We start from the raw sequence: 17,500 nt of genomic DNA, 5'->3' as shown, positions 1-17,500 counted from the left end.
AACTGTTGATGTGTGATAAAGAGAGAAGTAGCAGGACCGCTACTGGTGTCCCTCAAATGGTGCTCATGGAAGGGAATACTTCTAAAAAAGGAGGAAGTGTTATGACCAAAAGAAAAATGGCATAAATAATCCAGGTCCAGGCACAAGGTTTGAAAAATAACTTTATTTCAACGGGCTAGAAACTAAAATACACCAACGCGTGTCGGCTTACGCCTTCTTCAGGCTAATCACTACACCGTTGAAATGAACGCCTTTTACATTTTTCAAACCTCATTTATGCCATTTTACTTTGGGTCATAAGTCTTCCTCTTTTTTTTGTTTATGTATAATGTTGAAACTGTTTATACAGTTGTGAAGTGTGAGCAGCTGCTGCTTCCTGCAGTAAAAGTCATTTTTCTTATAGACAAAGTGACTCATAGTTCAACAGTTCAAGTAGAATCATCCAATCACAGAGCTTCATATTCATGCGCTCAGCTAACGGCGTGTGGAAGCTAAAGATGACGCTGCTGAGAAAACTGAAAACAATCTGCAACTTAAATCACTTCACGTTTAATTTTGGGGTCAACTTTGGTTGAATTCAGTAACTATGGAGACATGTTTTGTTACCAACTGTAGCAACAAAGCATTTTGAATTCTCTACTGCTCTGATTCACACCTCAGACTGGCCCCTCCTCCGTGGCAATGCTCATGGGTATTATAGTATTTAGAGCTGTCTGCCAAAACGACGGATAAAACATAATTTCTCAGAAACAAAACTGAAATAATTGAAACTGGTGGTCCTAACGTAACCCTGTATGATGGTTTCATTACCCAGGAGAGTCCTGAGTTTCTATCTCTTTCAGTAGCATTCATGAGATCACTGTTAAAGTTATAAACTTATCCAAGTTCCAGTCAGAAGGAAACAAGCTGCCATCAGGTGGCATCTCATTCATCTGTCACACTTTTTACCAAACGTTACCATCAGGGGCTGAAACATTTGTTTCACTGCAATTTTTTAACTTGGGTATTTTCCAAGAAATGTAAATGAGCTGCAGTTCATCTGCTCTACATAAACTGCCATTAACCGATTAGCAGTTCAAAACCTGGATGCAGTCGTGTCGTAAAAACACAATTTGACTGCTAAGTGCAGCACATCATTAGTAAATATCCCCCAAATCCCCCCCAATGTGATTTCTAATTTATCGTTAACATTTTGTTTTCAGTAGCGTTGTGGTTAGCATTAGCACATTAAAGACAACACAAAGTGACAAAAACAAGTGAGTGTGTGTGTTACCTGATGTGGGCTGCAGGTGAAGGTGTGTGTGTTCTCGTGTGTTTTCTCTACAGCAGCTGTCAGATTGAACTGGACTCCTTCAATTTCTACAACACACACATACTGAGCTTCATTCTGCAGAAGACACACACACACACACACAGATTAGGAATAAATTAAGAAACTAAAAACTTCTTTCCACTCACACTCTGGGTTTTACTTATCGAAGGACATAAGACATACATGTTTTTTCAGATAAGGAGAGGAGGAGCAGAACAGTTCAGAATGTATTATATCGCCTCAGAGTTACAGCCAGCATCAGTCCACATCATCTGTCATTCACATGTCGCTCCGCATCTTTCAATATTTAAACATGACAAGGCATTTTACAATATTTATAAATTAAAAATAAGTAGCTTAATTCTGAGAACCCCTAAAATTAGGTTTTGACGTCTTTGGGGGTCCAGAGGCCCCCCTGTTTCTCGCACACTGAAACATATATAATAAATATAACATATAATAAACAGCAGTTCTCACAGTGTAGACGTCCAGGTTTCGTCCCTGCAGCACCACAGTGGTGCTCAGGCCCAACGGCACTAAGGCAGAACTCTGCAGGGCGAAGACCAGAGGACAGGAAGTGGGACCAGGAGACTCCTGCTGACACAGAGAGAAACAGGGTGAGAAGACAGACAGACAGACAGGGTGAGAAGACAGACAGACAGACAGACAGACAGACAGACAGGCAGAGAGACAGACAGACAGACAGGCTGTCTCACTCTCTGGTTGAGGATGATGTGTTGGTTGGGACAGCTGTGGTTGTGAGTGCAGAGTTGATCCAGAGGACACCAGTTACACCTCCACACACTGCTGACACACGCCAGACACCTGAAATACACCATCATGACCTTCATCATCATCAACATCATGACCTTCATCACATCATCATCATCATCAACATAATCTTCATCACATCAACATCATCAACATAATCTTCATCATCACATCACCATCATGACCAGCATCATCATCATCATCTTCATCGTCCTTATTAACCATTAGTATTGTACTGTGTGTATTATTGTGTCTTACTGGGAGCTCTGGTTCAGTCGACTCACAGCTCCACAGTCGTAGAAGGTCATGTTGCCCGTGGTGATGGTCACATGACCAAACATCAGTGACACGGGCACGATCATGTGATCTGGAAGCAGAGAGTCACAGGTACAGGAAGTCAAAAATCTTCAACGTTAGATTCACAACACGAGTCCTAAACAACATCCCCGCTGTCCACTCACCACTTCCTGTTAGCATGGGCGGGAGGAGCTCCGGCGCAGGTGATTGACAGGTGATGCTGGTTCCCGTGACGATGGCAGGCTGAGGTGGGAGTAGCCCGAAGACGCAGGACAGAGACTCCGCCTCAGTGAGGGCAGGAAGCTGGACGACTGACAGCATTACCTTGGAGATGGACGAGTACACAAACAGTCAGATAAGCACTGCGGGCTGCAGCCTGTGTACTGTCTGTTTCCACTGGGCTGAAAAATAAAACTGGATTCTGTTGTTCTGTTTCTTTCCTTTGTTTTCTAAAGATATAATGGTGGGATTTTTTCTGAACAATTTGGGCGTTCCCTCACTTTAAGTTTTGAGTTCCCTCACATTAACTTACAATAAGTTCTGCGTTCCATCGCATTATGTTTTGTGTTCCCTCACATTCAGTTTTGTGTTCCCTCGCATTATGTTTTGTGTTCCCTCGCATTTCTGATTCTGATTAAGTTTTGCGTTCCCTCACATTAAGTTTTGTGTTCCCTCACATTAAGTTTCGCGTTCCCTCACATTAAGTTTTGTGTCCCCTCGCATTTTGTTTTGTGTTCCCTCGCATTAAGTTTTGCCTTCCCTCGCATTTCTGATTCTGATTCAGTTTTGTGTTCCCTCGGATTCAGTTTTGCGTTCCCTCACATTTGTGATTCTGATTCAGTTTTGTGTTCCCTCGGATTCAGTTTTGTGTTCCCTCACATTAAGTTTTGTGTTCCCTCACATTAAGTTTTGTGTTCCCTCGCATTAAGTTTTGTGTTCCCTCGCATTAAGTTTTGCGTTCCCTCACATTAAGTTTTGCGTTCCCTCACATTAAGTTTTGTGTTCCCTCACATTAAGTTTTGCGTTCCCTCACATTAAGTTTTGTGTTCCCTCACATTAAGTTTTGCGTTCCCTCGCATTAAGTTTTGTGTTCCCTCACATTAAGTTTTGTGTTCCCTCACATTAAGTTTTGTGTTCCCTCACATTAAGTCTTGCGTTCCCTCGCATTTCTGATTCTGATTAAGTTTTGTGTTCCCTCGGATTCAGTTTTGCGTTCCCTCACATTTGTGATTCTGATTCAGTTTTGTGTTCCCTCACATTAAGTTTTGCGTTCCCTCACATTAAGTTTTACGTTCCCTCGCATTAAGTTTTGCGTTCCCTCACATTAAGTTTTGTGTTCCCTCACATTCAGTTTTATGTTCCCTCACATTAAGTTTTACGTTCCTCGCATTCAGTTTTATGTTCCTCACATTAAGTTTTGTGTTCCCCTCGCATTCAGTTTTATGTTCCCTCACATTAAGTTTTACGTTCCCTCGCATTCAGTTTTGTGTTCCCTCACATTAAGTTTTGTGTTCCCTCGCATTCAGTTTTGCGTTCCCTCACATTAAGTTTTACGTTCCCTCGCATTCAGTTTTGTGTTCCCTCACATTAAGTTTTGTGTTCCCTCGCATTCAGTTTTGCGTTCCCTCACATTAAGTTTTACGTTCCCTCGCATTCAGTTTTATGTTCCTCACATTCAGTTTTACGTTGCCCTCGCATTAAGTTTTGTGTTCCCTCACATTTCTGATTCTGATTTCCCTCGCATTAAGTTTTGCGTTCCCTCACATTAAGTTTTGCGTTCCCTCGCATTAAGTTTTGCGTTCCCTCACATTAAGTTTTGCGTTCCCTCGCATTCAGTTTTATGTTCCCTCACATTAAGTTTTGTGTTCCTCGCATTCAGTTTTATGTTCCTCACATTAAGTTTTACGTTCCCTCGCATTCAGTTTTGTGTTTCTCACATTAAGTTTTGTGTTCCTCGCATTCAGTTTTGCGTTCCCTCACATTAAGTTTTGTGTTCCCTCGCATTCAGTTTTGCGTTCCCTCACATTAAGTTTTACGTTCCCTCGCATTCAGTTTTGCGTTCCCTCACATTCAGTTTTACGTTCCCTCGCATTAAGTTTTGTGTTCCCTCACATTTCTGATTCTGATTCTGATTAAGTTTTGCGTTCCCTCGCATTAAGTTTTGCGTTCCCTCACATTAAGTTTTGTGTTCCCTCGCATTCAGTTTTGCGTTCCCTTTGTTCCACAGGAACAGTTAGTGTGTTGGTCCAGGTTTAGGGAAACCCTCTGCAGATACAACAGAAAGGAGAGACGATGTGACACACGATGCAGTCATGTCTCATTCCTCTGTTAAAAGGCCAAGCTGTGACAGTAAACAGCTGCTGGCTGGGACATCAGCCATTCTCTGTGCGTCAGAGGGAACACACACAACAAATTCCACAGTGATCAAAACAGCTCTGGAAAAATCAATACATTTGATTGATTGTTGGATTTTCTCTCTGCAGGTTGATTTGAATGGACATGAACTAAAACTAGCAGCTGTCTGGAAGGATGACGGATCATTTTAAAAGAGACCAGCAGTCAATCAAAGACAATGATCAACATTTACTGCTTAACAACAGCCTACCTGTGTCTGCTCGTCTTTGCTCTGATTGGCCGGCTGCAGGCTCTGCACTGTCACACACTGATTGGTCGGTTCAAAGCTCCAGAGCCAATGGTTGGGCTGCATGTGGCGCTGACACTGATGTTTACGGAAACATCTGAACAAAACAAATAAAAACAACAAACATCATCAGACATTTTGAAATGATGATTTTTGTTGGATCAATAACACTGGAAACACATGAACAAACACCCGGTGGGTTACAACTTATTGACCCAGCTCCACTGAACAGAGCGAATGAACCAATCAGCATGTCCACTGATGTTACGTCATCAGTTACATCATGTTTCTGTTCTTCGACACTTTCTAACGATGCTAACAGACACTTTATCTTATCACTGGAATACCTGACGCCGTCTTGTATCTGTGTTGCAACAGTGTTTATTACAGTATGTCCACAATAAGTCAGTTCAATTTAAAATATTGCTTTTCCAAAGAGATGACGCCATCTGTCCAGCGAGGGTGTGACAGTAAAGTTAAACAGACAACTTCCTGTCTCTTCTCGCTTCCTGTGATCCATCAGTTTAAATGTCAGTACAGTCGATCAAACAGCTGCTGTCAGTTACCCTGGTGATCGTATAATGATGTAAACAATCAACGCAGCTCCACTCAGACTCCGCCCCCAAACTTCAGGCTCAGAGTGATGTCACAGACCGCATGAAATGACTACACACTGACATCACAGTGACATCAGAGAGACTTCATACTAAACTACAGTGGGTCACTGCAGATCGACACAGACAGTCGGACGGACAGTCGGACGGACAGTCGGACCTACCGTCCCTCCAGGACACACCAGCCGCAGTACGGGTCTCTGACAGCGAGACAGGACTGACAGTCTGTCTGTCTCTCACATGACGACACAGGAACCTTCGACAGCTGAGAGATATACAGGAAAGAGATCATCTGTCAGTTTGTTTTAATGTTTATGTTTAAAATAAGTTTTAATTAAGTGAATTAAGTTTTGATTGGACAAGAAACACGACACACAGAGAGACAGACAGGAGGCTTGTTCAATCTCTCAGTTGAACTGAATTGTGACGTGTGTTGCCAAAGCACAGTTGTGAAAAATGTGAGTAACAATATTAGTTAACAGAAGAAAACAGACAATGAAACAGATACATGGAATAAAGTAATATATAAGTAATCAGGTTCGTATTATCTCTCTCACCCTGCTGTTGGTTAAAACATAGACGTGCTGCTGGCTGTCGTCCAATAGGAGGTCAGCGCTGACCGCACTGTCGCTGTCCACCAACAGACTGCCGTACAGATCACCTGACCAATCAGAGCGCACCAACACCTGTAAACACACACACACACACACACAGGTGAGTTACTTCAGATCATGTTTATAGAGCTTTATAAGTGAAGCTGATCAACATTTAAGCTTTCAGCATGAGAAGAGAGAAGCTGCAGTTATCACATGTTACCTTCACAAACACCACAGAAGAAGAAAGTGTGTAAACGTTTTGCTGTTGTAGCAACAACCTGCCACCAGGTGGAGCTGCTTCACCCTGACAACACCACTTCGATGACCTCATGCATCAGCAGTGCTGTGAGTCAAAGTAAGATGATGATGTAAAAGTTGAACAGAGTTGATGTGCACTGCTGTGCTGATCCAGATCCAGGTGTTTGTTGCTCAGGTAGAATTCACCAGCATCCTGACAAAAAGTATTTCAGGACAAACATCCGAGACTGAATCCAGCAGGAGTCTATTCCAGAAGGTTTAACCCTGAGGTGAGGGAAGCTCTGGGTTTTCAGAAAGAGAGGTAACTTAAACTCTGACTGAACCTAACCTGCTCCTCCCTGCGTCTCCTCTCAGAGCGACTCGCTGCTTCCTCCGTCGGGACGCGTCGCAGCGCGTCAGTTAGCCGAGGTTTCCTGTCAGTCTAAATCCTGGTTGGTCAGTTGTTACTCAGGACTTTCTGTCAGTCGCGTCTGTGAACAGAAACCCTCACATTCAAATATTCCACAGCAGGAAGTCACTGACAATAAAACCTCTGCATGTCCGTCTGTAGTTCTAACACTGATGATTCCACCTCTTCATCGACATCAAGGAAACGTTCGCCTGGTGAACGAGGAATTAAAGGAATAAAGCTCTCTGACAGTTTCCCGCTCGGACTCGGCTCTTTGTTTGAAGGCGCACAGTCTGCACACGCAGGCGTTACCGTCTCCACGACCGCCGGATTACAGCCGAGGCTCTGCCGTGTATTCACCTGTCGCCATGGTGAACCGCAGTGTCGCAGCTGCATCGATGACGGCTTTTTATACCAGCTTCACTCAGAGGGAACAAACTGGGATCAGCTGATCTCAGAGTTCAGGGTCAGTGAGAGTTTGTTGACCTGCTTCCTGGAACAGATCCCAGGTCCGAACCCCCATTTATAAACAAACGGCTGGATAATACTGTTGACAGAAGGTGAGAAGAGTGCAGCTGTGTCAGGTGTCAGGTGTCAGGTGTGATTTCTGGTATAGATCAGAATCTTTTCCTTCCTCTCACGTTCACTCTCTGATGGCAGCCAGCTACAGCTGCCGGTCTGACCAATCAGGAGCAACGTGTGGACAGGAGGAGCCGGGACCGAACCACCAACCCTGGATTAGCAGACCACCTTACGTACTTCAAGAAGGTTTGGTACCTGAGTCTTCACCTGGCAGACCGTTTCTCTGCCAGCGTGACTGCAACACAAACTACACAACAGAACGACGACAGCATCTCACTGCTGGTAACACTTGTTTATGTGTGTGTGTGAGAGAGTGTGTTTATGTGTGTGTGTGTGAGAGAGTGTGCGTGAGAGTGAGTGTGCGTGAGAGTGAGTGTGTGTGTGTGTGTGTGTGTGTGTGTGTGTGTGAGATTAAATATTAACAGGAAGAATCAAAGCTCTGCTGTTTACCTCACTGAGGCTCTGAGGCAGGATTAGCCCTCATTAACACACACACACACACACACACACACACACACACACACAGTAACTGTTTCAGGGGCATCCTGCTGGATCATTACCCAGAGTGCACCTGGGGGACCAATAACCAATCAACAACAAGAGTCTGAGCATGTTCCCCTGTGACAACCACCCCCCCAAGTTAAACGCCTTTAACACACACACACACACACACAATCAGTGTATCATTGTGTCAGTGTGTGTGTGTTGTTTTGAGCCGCAGGCTACAAGCTGCTCTCTGTTCACTGTGTGTGTGTGTGTGCGTGTGTGTGTGTGTGATGTTAATGAGTTGTGTACTCGTGTGTTTTCAGCCTGTGAGGTGTTTCCTGGTGCAGCTCAGACTCTTCAGTTACAAACAAACACAAACAGGAAACAGCTGATTTCCACCATCAGAGAAAGACAGAAATATCTGATCATTTTTATCTAATCAGGGCCGTTTGACTGAGAGCTGCAGCTGCCCAGTCCAACCAGTCCAACCAGTCCAACCCCAGTCGGATGTGACGGTCCCTGAGCAGCTCCACTGAGCGCCACTGGAGCAGATGGGGGTTAGAGTCATGGCCTGAGGGGAAGTGATTTTTTACTGCTGGTCCAGGATCAGAGCGATGAAAGGGAAAAACGAAAGAAGCTTAAACACCAACTTGTTTTGGTAAAAATGCAACATTGCAACTCAACGGGACACGGGATCATCAGCATCACTGCAATATTCTCAATATTCTCTTACTCCTGTGCAGAATACTCTGTTCTCAGCTGAATTATTCCATGTTTGTTGATATTTATTAAACTATATTACAGCTGTGCGCCTAATAAGCTGGTTAAATCTGCTACACTCAACTATTACTTATATTATTACATCGTACTGTACACTTACTTAGCTTTATACTTCCTACCCACTTGTACTTATTTTGATTAGGTGTATTATAGTGTATCATATTTCGATTTGCTTGCAGACTTACTTCTTCTCCTGTGTGACGTGACAGCGAGCAGCTGTAACGAAGAGTTTCCCCTCGGGGATCAATGAAGTATTTCTGATTCTTCTCATCAAACTCTAGGCAAGAAAACGAATTAGCATGTTTCCCAAAATGTCCAACTTCTTCGGTTTTTCATCGCTCTGTAGTAGAAGTGTGTAGAGGTGTGATCACATGATCCTGTTTAAGGCGTGACAGGTTGTGCTCACACATCATTTATTTAGAAGAAGACACCTGCGGCACACTGCTAACGGTGAAAGGAACAACTCACACAAGGAATCATGGGAGTAGGAACGAGGTGGAAACGCTGGCTGTTCTATGAGTCTGTGGTGGCCAGTGCTGTCCTGTATGCTGTTGCATGCTGGGGCAGCAGGCTGAGGGCAGCATGCTGGGGCAGCAGGCTGAGGGCAGCAGGCTGAGGGCAGCAGGTTAAAGGTAGCGGACGCAAACAGACTCAACAAACTGATCCGTAAGGCCGGTGGCATTGTGGGGGTGGAGCTGGACTCTCTGGCGGTGGTGTCAGAGAGGAGGATGCTGGGTAAACTACACGCCATCTTGGACAGCATCTCCCACCCGCTCCATGACGTGCTGGTCAAACAAAGGAGCACCTTCAGCGGAAGACTCATCCCCCCACAATGCACCACAGAGCGCCACAGGAAGTCATTCCTGCCTGTGGCCATCAGACTCTTTAACTCCTCCCTCTAAGTGTCAGTCTGTATGACCCGAAGTCACTAAACTGGACATTGATCATTAACATCTCTGCAATACTTGAAATATTGTGCAATATTCTCTGTTTAATACTGCTGTGCAATATTTAGTTTTCCCATGTTAGTTTTTATTTATTTATTTATGGATATTGATATTATATACCTCCATTACTGCTGTGCAATATCTTAATAATCTCAATAAGCTGCACTTAACTCGACAGTACATGCACCACTGCTTATTACTTATATTATTACATTCAGTAAACCCACTTGGTACTTCACACTTATTTTATTTTATACTTATACCCACCTGGTACTTAATATATGTTCTGACCTGTTTTTATAGTTTTTATAGTGTATTATATTATATTGTTTGCTAGTACTTCCTCCTGTGTGCGCTGACGTAAAGGCGAGCTGCTGTAACAAAGAGTTTCCCTTCAGAATCAATAAAGTGTTTCTGATTCTGATTCTGGTTATGCAGACGTACTGTAGCGTACAGGTACAGATACACCGTTTATACTGTGTGTACATGATGTCACCTTGTGCAGTTGTCCCTCTCTGTCTCCCAGGAAGGCGATGGTGTGTCCCGCCTCTGTTGCCGTGGTGACAGCAGTCAGCTGGGTGGTGGAGGTGAAGGTGGGCCTGGCCGGGAGCGGCACAGCGCTGGCGATGGGGTTCGGGGTGTGTTCCCCCCCACAGGGGTACTCTGAGAGAGAGTCCTTACACATGAATGGAGAGAGAGAGTTTAAGTTTCATAGCTAAATGAAGCTAAATTAGCTTCTGCGCCTCAGAGGTTTTCTGTCGTTCATCATTTTACATCAGATCTCAAATCATTATGATTAATAATGATTATTTGGCTCGTCAACAAAATCTGAAATATTCTTTTACTGAGGCAAACTTTCAACCTTCATCTAAACCTCAGTCTCAGCATATTTCATACATCTGTCCATATAACAACACAAGAATAATAATATAAACTTTATTTATACAGCACCTTTCATACGCAAAACGCAGCTCAAAAAATAAAAAGAGCATTTAAAAAGTAAAATAATGACCAGTTATGAAGTATGACCCTGAAGTATCTGAACAGTGAAACGCTCCTGGTGCTGGAATCAAGTTGAATACACTACATGTCCAAAAGTATGTGGACAGCTGAACATGCGTGACAGTAACGTGTGACTGTGACACCATGGTCATCAATGTGCTGCTCTACAGCCTCCACTCTGCTGGTTTCAGGCTTGTTGAATCTGGCTGCATGCAGACACCAGAGCATCACTGACGTCTAACACTGATGTTGGCGATCAGGTCTGGCCCCGTGTTGGATGGGGTTCAGGACTCAGTGCAGACCGGTCAAGTTCTTCCACACCAAACTGGGAAAACCATTTCTTTATGGAGCTGCTTTGTGTCAAGTTGAAACAGGAATATTATCATATTTTGTAGCATTAAGATTTCCCTTCACTGGACCAAAGGTAACCCAACAGGACTAGCGCTGGCCCTGAGGCGGTTTTGGCGTTGTGGGGTATTATATCATCCAGCAGCATCGCGTGACACACACTGGCCAAAAAGGACTTTCACATACACAATCATTGGAAAATGAACACCTGTAAAACATATTATAAAGAGTTTGGTCTAGACCTGCTCTATAGGACAGCTTCTGTTATGAATTGGTGCTGTATAAATAAAAATAAATAAAAGATAAATAAAATAAAACAATGAATACATGTTTCTAAGCGTCACAAACAAAATAACTTTTTATTATCAGAATTTCATCCATTCAGTCCGACAACCTTTAGAAAGTCTAAAAAACCTCTCAACCGACTCAACGAGAGGAAGTCTCTACTGAGCATGCTCAATGGGCTCAACCAGAGGAAGTCTCTACTGAGCATGCTCAATGGGCTCAAAAACGCAGAACGTGAAGAAGCCTGTGGAGACGTTTTCAGCGAATGCAGCCAGTGAGAAAAGTGGTGGACATCTTGTAGCCGAGACCAAACCAGGAAAAACAGACCCAGAACAAAAGTCCACTAAAGTATGTGGACGGGACTGTCCGCATACTTTTGGACACATAGTGTAAAGTCATATTCCAGGTCTGAGCAGGATTATTTCTTTAAACACATCAGTTTCCATTAAATTTTCTGTTTTTATTCACACAACCTCACTGCAGTTTAATCTTAGTGTGTGTGTGTGTGTGTGTGTGTGTGTGTGTGTGTGTGTGTGTGTTATATGTGGGTCAGATCAGTCCTGCCAGCTGTGTGTACCTCTGTATGTTTGAGTGACAGCTGTCTGACGATAACAGCTCTAATCCACACACACACACACACACACACACACAGTATTAAGGTCAGCAGTGAGACAGATGTGACCATCGACAGGTTCTTACCAAACCAGCTGTTAATCTGTGATGTCATGACATGTAAACTGCGATGTCATCAGATGTCCCACTTGGCTGCGGAGTGAGAGTTCAGTGATCAATCAGTGTGATCATCTACTGACTCTCAGTAGAATCATTAATGATGATGTGAACATTTTATTGTATTTATTTTATTAATGATTCAAAGGTTAAAAACTGAGTTTCTGTTTTATGCATGAAGAGTTTTCCTGATGGGAAATATAACAGTGGAACAATAATTTGATCATGTTACATGTGATCTTTCCACATCATGATATATATCAATATCATGTATATATATATATATTATATATTTATAACCACATCACACAACGACTGTTTTCATTACAGAGAGAAAAGCACAGGATCTTTGTGTTCTCTTGGTATGAAGACGGTGCATCTGACCTCTGTGACCCCTGTGACCCCGCCTTCACCCAGTGCATGCTGGGAACAGCTGTTTCAACAGCTCCTTCTGTGTGAGCGTCACATGCAGCAGCAGACCAGTTCAGAAGATTTACTGGCTATAACACAGCGGAGTCTCCAGATACAGCGACACACTGCTGCTGGCATGTGTGCGTTACTACAGCGACCTTTATTAGATCAATACAAAACTACTCTTCTCTGACATCACAGCCACAATCAATCAACTTATAATATTTGCACCTTTGTTTCCCAAACAACAACGTCAATACCAGACAGACTGAATTACTTTCAATACCAAAGTTTTTAAATTCAGCTCTGGTCTCCACCCACCACGCCTCCACCTCTTTACAGAGAGGACTCACTACTTCCTGTACTGACACTGAACGTCGACACTGGACATAAAGCGTGAGCCGCAGAATCATCCAATATGGACATAGTTATGTTCGTCACTAACGCACCTGTAATTCCAGTCATTCTCCATCTGACCAGCAGTCGCCCTCAGTGTGTTCCCACCTGAGCACCTGCTTCCTACAGTATTCTACCTGCCCTTTTCCTCTTACTGCCACCTACTGTTTCCTACCTGTTGTCAACCTCTAGCTGTCCATATGAGACAGGTAAACTCAGCGTTTGTCTGTGAGTCTTCTGAGTTCATGACGGTCCACACTGACTGAACATCGTGCGTATGTGTGTTTACCTTGGGTAGTTTCAGACATTTTGATGACACGGCGTATTCGATGTAGGCCTCTTCCTGTCCGCTGCTGCCTCGTCCTCCCTCTGTATAACACACTTCCTGTGCTTTCCGCAGCATGGCGTCCAGCTTTGCCATCCCATAAACACACAGCGCTGAGCGAGCTGTTGCTACAGGTGTGGATGCTTGTCCCGCTGCCATGACAACGAACAGAGCGGGTTCACCTGAGTGGTTTCCTAACCACGCTCCCTGAGCTAGGTTGTACCCGCCGTGGCACTGCAGCGGCACCTCTACGTACGAGTAGAAGCTGCGGTCGGAGGTGCAGAGCCGGGAGGCGTAGGTTCGGTACTCCTTCTTGTGCCACATGTCCCGTCGAGAGAACAGGAAGTATACGTGGTTGCCGTGGGCGATGGCCTTCACAAAGTGGTTGTTGTACTCGGAGTAACTTCCTACGACGAGTTTCCCCAGCTCCTCCTCCTGAGAGAACGCCCGGCGAGGTGGGACCACCGGAAACAGACGCCGCGTCGTGATTGGTGGGATATCACCGGGACCTTTACTGGTGTAGCCTCGACCAACTAGCATCAAACGCAGGATGCCACCAGCCTCGCCCCCCTCCTGTTTGTTCTCTGTAGTTATCACCACGGCGACGGTGGAGACTCGGGGGTCATTGGCAGCGACGTACTGAGTGTCGACGGGGTTGGACGTCTGATAGATGAGCTGAGAGATGTTGGACAGACTCCTACAGGAGCAGAGAAGTAGAAATCATATATCAGAAGAGAAAATGTCTGGAGTGCTCAGAAGTAAGTAGCCTAATGAAGGTGCTCTTTGGTACAAACACAAAAGTTCAACAAGAAGAAAGGCCCAAGGCACTCTTCTGGCAAAAAGTTGAAAAGCCTTTCTTCAGATGGCTGTTTAGATAGATGTACATGTTAAAATAGAGCTGGGCCACAACCCACTCATAGCAGCACAAACAGCCTTCTTCCTATGCGTGATCACGTGATCATATATCTGTCTTATCATATATGTCTTAAGTAATCCAGGCTAACATGATGCTATCAAGCTAAAATGATCCTGTTAATGATCATCCAGCTAACTTTCTTTGGTTAGTCGTTTGTTAAACTTATTTTTCTTGAATAATCGTGAGCTCGTATTTTGAAGGCAACATGTTGAACGAAGATCAAAAAATCAGTCAGTTCAGTTACGATACTATGAGCACCACAAACCAAATGTTATGAAACGTACTTTCACTTACAGACTGCATATACTCCACTACTGACCCAGAGTCAAGACCCAGAGTCTAGACCAGGGTACTTGGTGTACCTGGTGTGTCATTTATCAGCAGTCTAACATGAGTCCTGCAGACAGGTGTAACAGCTGTTGGATACCTGGGACATATGATCGACACTCGGCCAATAATATGAGAGCTGATCTTTATCTTTCTTTATCTTGAAAACATCATGTTAATCTGGATTAGATGAACCATGTTTGAAGAAGAACAGGGCCCTGTTGAACTGTTTTTAACACTCAGTTCATTTTAATCTTGTACTTTGGCCTGTGACTTAAGCCACACAGGTACAAGCACCTAGACAGTGTGAGGAAATCCAACACGACATCACCACAGACAGCTACAAACCGACGACTCCATCATGGAAAACTGTGTTACCTCTTGTCACAGATCCCCTGATAGAGTGAACCACAGACTATCAGACTCCCTGGCTCCGCCCCCTGCCCCGGCTCTATCAGCAGCAGTTTGTTGTGGTTGTGAGTGGGCGTGGCCGAGGGGCAGTCCTGGGGGACGATCGGGGGGAGGCAGTCCGGGGAGTCCAGATGAGGGCCGGTCCTCACATGTGACATCACCTCCAGGTCAGAGGTCAGCTGATACAGGTGGTCGACCCCACCCACATACAGACGCCCCGTCCCCGGGTCCAGCACCAGGTGAGAGAGGGGGGCGACATTTAGCTCCACCAACCGCACAGAGGTCGCAATGACATCAGCGGAGTAGGAGGCAGGGGGGAGGATGAGGAGGAGGAAGAGGAGTAACGGGGGGGTGGAGGAGGCCAACATGGCAGCTCCTCTTTACCTGCCACAGGTGAGAGAGAGAGAGAGACATTACAACTCAGCAGAGCAGCTGGCCTCTAACATAAACGTGAAATCACAGAGATGACAATCATCAGCTCAGCTTAATGTCAAGTTAAGATAAACTTTATTGTCCCCTTGTGGAAACTTTTCTTGGGCTCAGTATCACAGCATTGCAGAGCATTCACCTCCAGATACACAAAAATGTTCATACACCAAACAATAAAACTAGTACCGGTAAATATCAGCTGTGTGTTGGCTACATGTCTGGTTTCCCACAGGAACCGGCTCAGGCCCACATATGGCTGCAGGTGTAGTCTTGGTAAATGGATACATTTATATAGCGCTTTTATCCCACGCGCTTTACAAGGTTTTTGACACTCATTCACCCATTCACGCACACACTCGCACACCAGTGGCAGCGAGCTACCACGCAGGGTTCTGGCCAACCAGCGTCGTGCCCACGGACATTTCGATATGTGGACAGGCATCGAACCGCCGACCCGTCTGGTCTGATCCCATTAGCAGGACTCTGACCAGCTTTAGGCCATGCTGGGACTCTGACCAGAAAAAGACTGGTGTGCCTTTGTCAGTTTATGACAGGAGTCCTGCAGATTTAGCAACAAAGGAAACCAGAGAGAGTTGCAGAATGATGTCTCACTGATCCAACACACACACAGTAGAGTATTTCTGATGGTGGGAATGCTGATTAGAGTCGTTACTGTCCAAGGACACACTGCAGTGTCGGAGCTTATCTGACAGATGAATGTTTGTGTTCTCACACAAACATCAGTCCAGTTTGATCATTTACAGGTCAAAAGTCTTCCAGCTCAAACTGAGCTGTTTTAATAAAGGCCTGCCACATGAATAAATACTGACACAACAGTTACATGTAAAATCTTTCCTACTAGATGTCGCAGGCCTCAGATGTCTGTTAACCTAAAAAAACTACAGATAATCTACAGAACAAGGTTGTAACTAACGATCATTTTGTTTCGCTGAATAATTTCCCAATTATTTTTTCAATTAATTGATTAGACATTTTATCTATATAAAATGTCAGAAACTAGTGACACGCCTATCATATTTTTCCTCTCGAGTTCACAGTGACATGTCAGATGTCGTCCAAAACCCCTGAGATTCAGTTTACTATCATGTTTGACAAAAGACATCAAATCTTCACATTTGAGAAGCTGCAACTGGGAAATAACTGAAATGATTAATCAGTTATCAAAAATAGTTGCAGATGGTTTAAATGTATCATCTCTCCAACAGAACAGACACCCTGCAGAAACTGATCTGTGATCTGAGCTTCACTGTGAAAGTCTCATTTTAAATCCACAAAAGAATCAGTCTGAATAAAGAAAGCTGAGCTGTGATCATATGTTATTTCCACTTTTCCCTCCCAGCAGGAGTTTCAGAGTCTGTAAATCCACCTGAGCAGGTGAAGCTCAGCCCTGCAGATGCTCGCTGCAGTGTTTCTCACTGTGTTGTTCCTCTTTCTCTCTGAAGTTATTAATAAAATATTTTGCTGCTTCACACTTTTCATCTGACGGTCAAACTGTGGTTGCCTGTAGTAAGGTTACCATGGCAACACACCCGTATCCACAGCAACGCAGTGAAACGACTCAAACCTCCGGTGGGTTGGTTTATGACAGAGTGGAGACTGACTGAGTTTTTAAACAGGTGTCAAACTGGTTTCTTTCAGCTCTCTTGTTCTGTTGTCACTTCTTCCATACTGTCACCAGTCACTGCTCAGATTGTGCTGAAATGTTCCTGATCTCATTCTTGCTCTCCAGAGAATGAACCATTTAGATTTTAATGACTCACTGATCTTTCCTCTAGCGCCACCATTAGGACAAACTTTACATGTTTAGCTCCAGTGCTGTTGAGACTCTAATAATCCTGTTAAACAGACTCCAGCAGTGGTCTTGTAATCTGGCACAGCTTTGACGTGGTGTTCGTCATGTTTATCACATCTCCTTCTTCAGCCACTCTAACTTGTGGAGCGCCCCAGGGTTCAATCCTGGGACCAATCTTTTTTTCTTTATTATGTGTTTATTCTCGGTCACCGGATTACTATAGCTGCCTTTCAACAGGTTTAAACCAGAAATCACTCAACAGGCTCCACTGAGAGCTGTTGTTAAACTTTAAACCCAAAGAATGAGATCATATTAATCTGTTTGCCCATTTGTTTTAGGACTGATTTTGAGATTTTATTGAGCACTTTTTTTGAACGAATGAGATCATGGATATAAGTGGCTGAAATGAGCTCCTCTGTAGGGTTTCTGGGCTCAG

At 44.3% G+C, this 17,500-nt stretch overlaps 1 protein-coding gene across 1 annotated transcript in view; it reads right to left on the bottom strand.

Moving 5' to 3' along the window:
- plxnb3 (plexin B3) overlaps positions 1 to 17,500 on the bottom strand; it is a 97,048-nt gene that overhangs the window by 17,745 nt on the left and 61,803 nt on the right. The window contains exons 3-13 of the mRNA XM_044211589.1: positions 14,790 to 15,206; positions 13,133 to 13,865; positions 10,169 to 10,348; positions 6,193 to 6,321; positions 5,800 to 5,900; positions 4,986 to 5,118; positions 2,545 to 2,704; positions 2,342 to 2,450; positions 2,029 to 2,137; positions 1,790 to 1,906; positions 1,274 to 1,387 (exon numbers count right to left, since the gene is read on the bottom strand). Of these exons, the coding sequence (XP_044067524.1) occupies positions 1,274 to 1,387; positions 1,790 to 1,906; positions 2,029 to 2,137; positions 2,342 to 2,450; positions 2,545 to 2,704; positions 4,986 to 5,118; positions 5,800 to 5,900; positions 6,193 to 6,321; positions 10,169 to 10,348; positions 13,133 to 13,865; positions 14,790 to 15,190 (2,286 nt within the window). The 5' untranslated portion in view covers positions 15,191 to 15,206. The remainder of the gene's footprint in view (positions 1 to 1,273; positions 1,388 to 1,789; positions 1,907 to 2,028; positions 2,138 to 2,341; positions 2,451 to 2,544; positions 2,705 to 4,985; positions 5,119 to 5,799; positions 5,901 to 6,192; positions 6,322 to 10,168; positions 10,349 to 13,132; positions 13,866 to 14,789; positions 15,207 to 17,500) is intronic.

Source organism: Siniperca chuatsi, linkage group LG10, assembly GCF_020085105.1.
Source record: "Siniperca chuatsi isolate FFG_IHB_CAS linkage group LG10, ASM2008510v1, whole genome shotgun sequence".
Classification (NCBI taxonomy): Eukaryota; Metazoa; Chordata; class Actinopteri; order Centrarchiformes; family Sinipercidae; genus Siniperca; species Siniperca chuatsi.
This window is presented reverse-complemented; position numbering and strand designations above follow the sequence as displayed.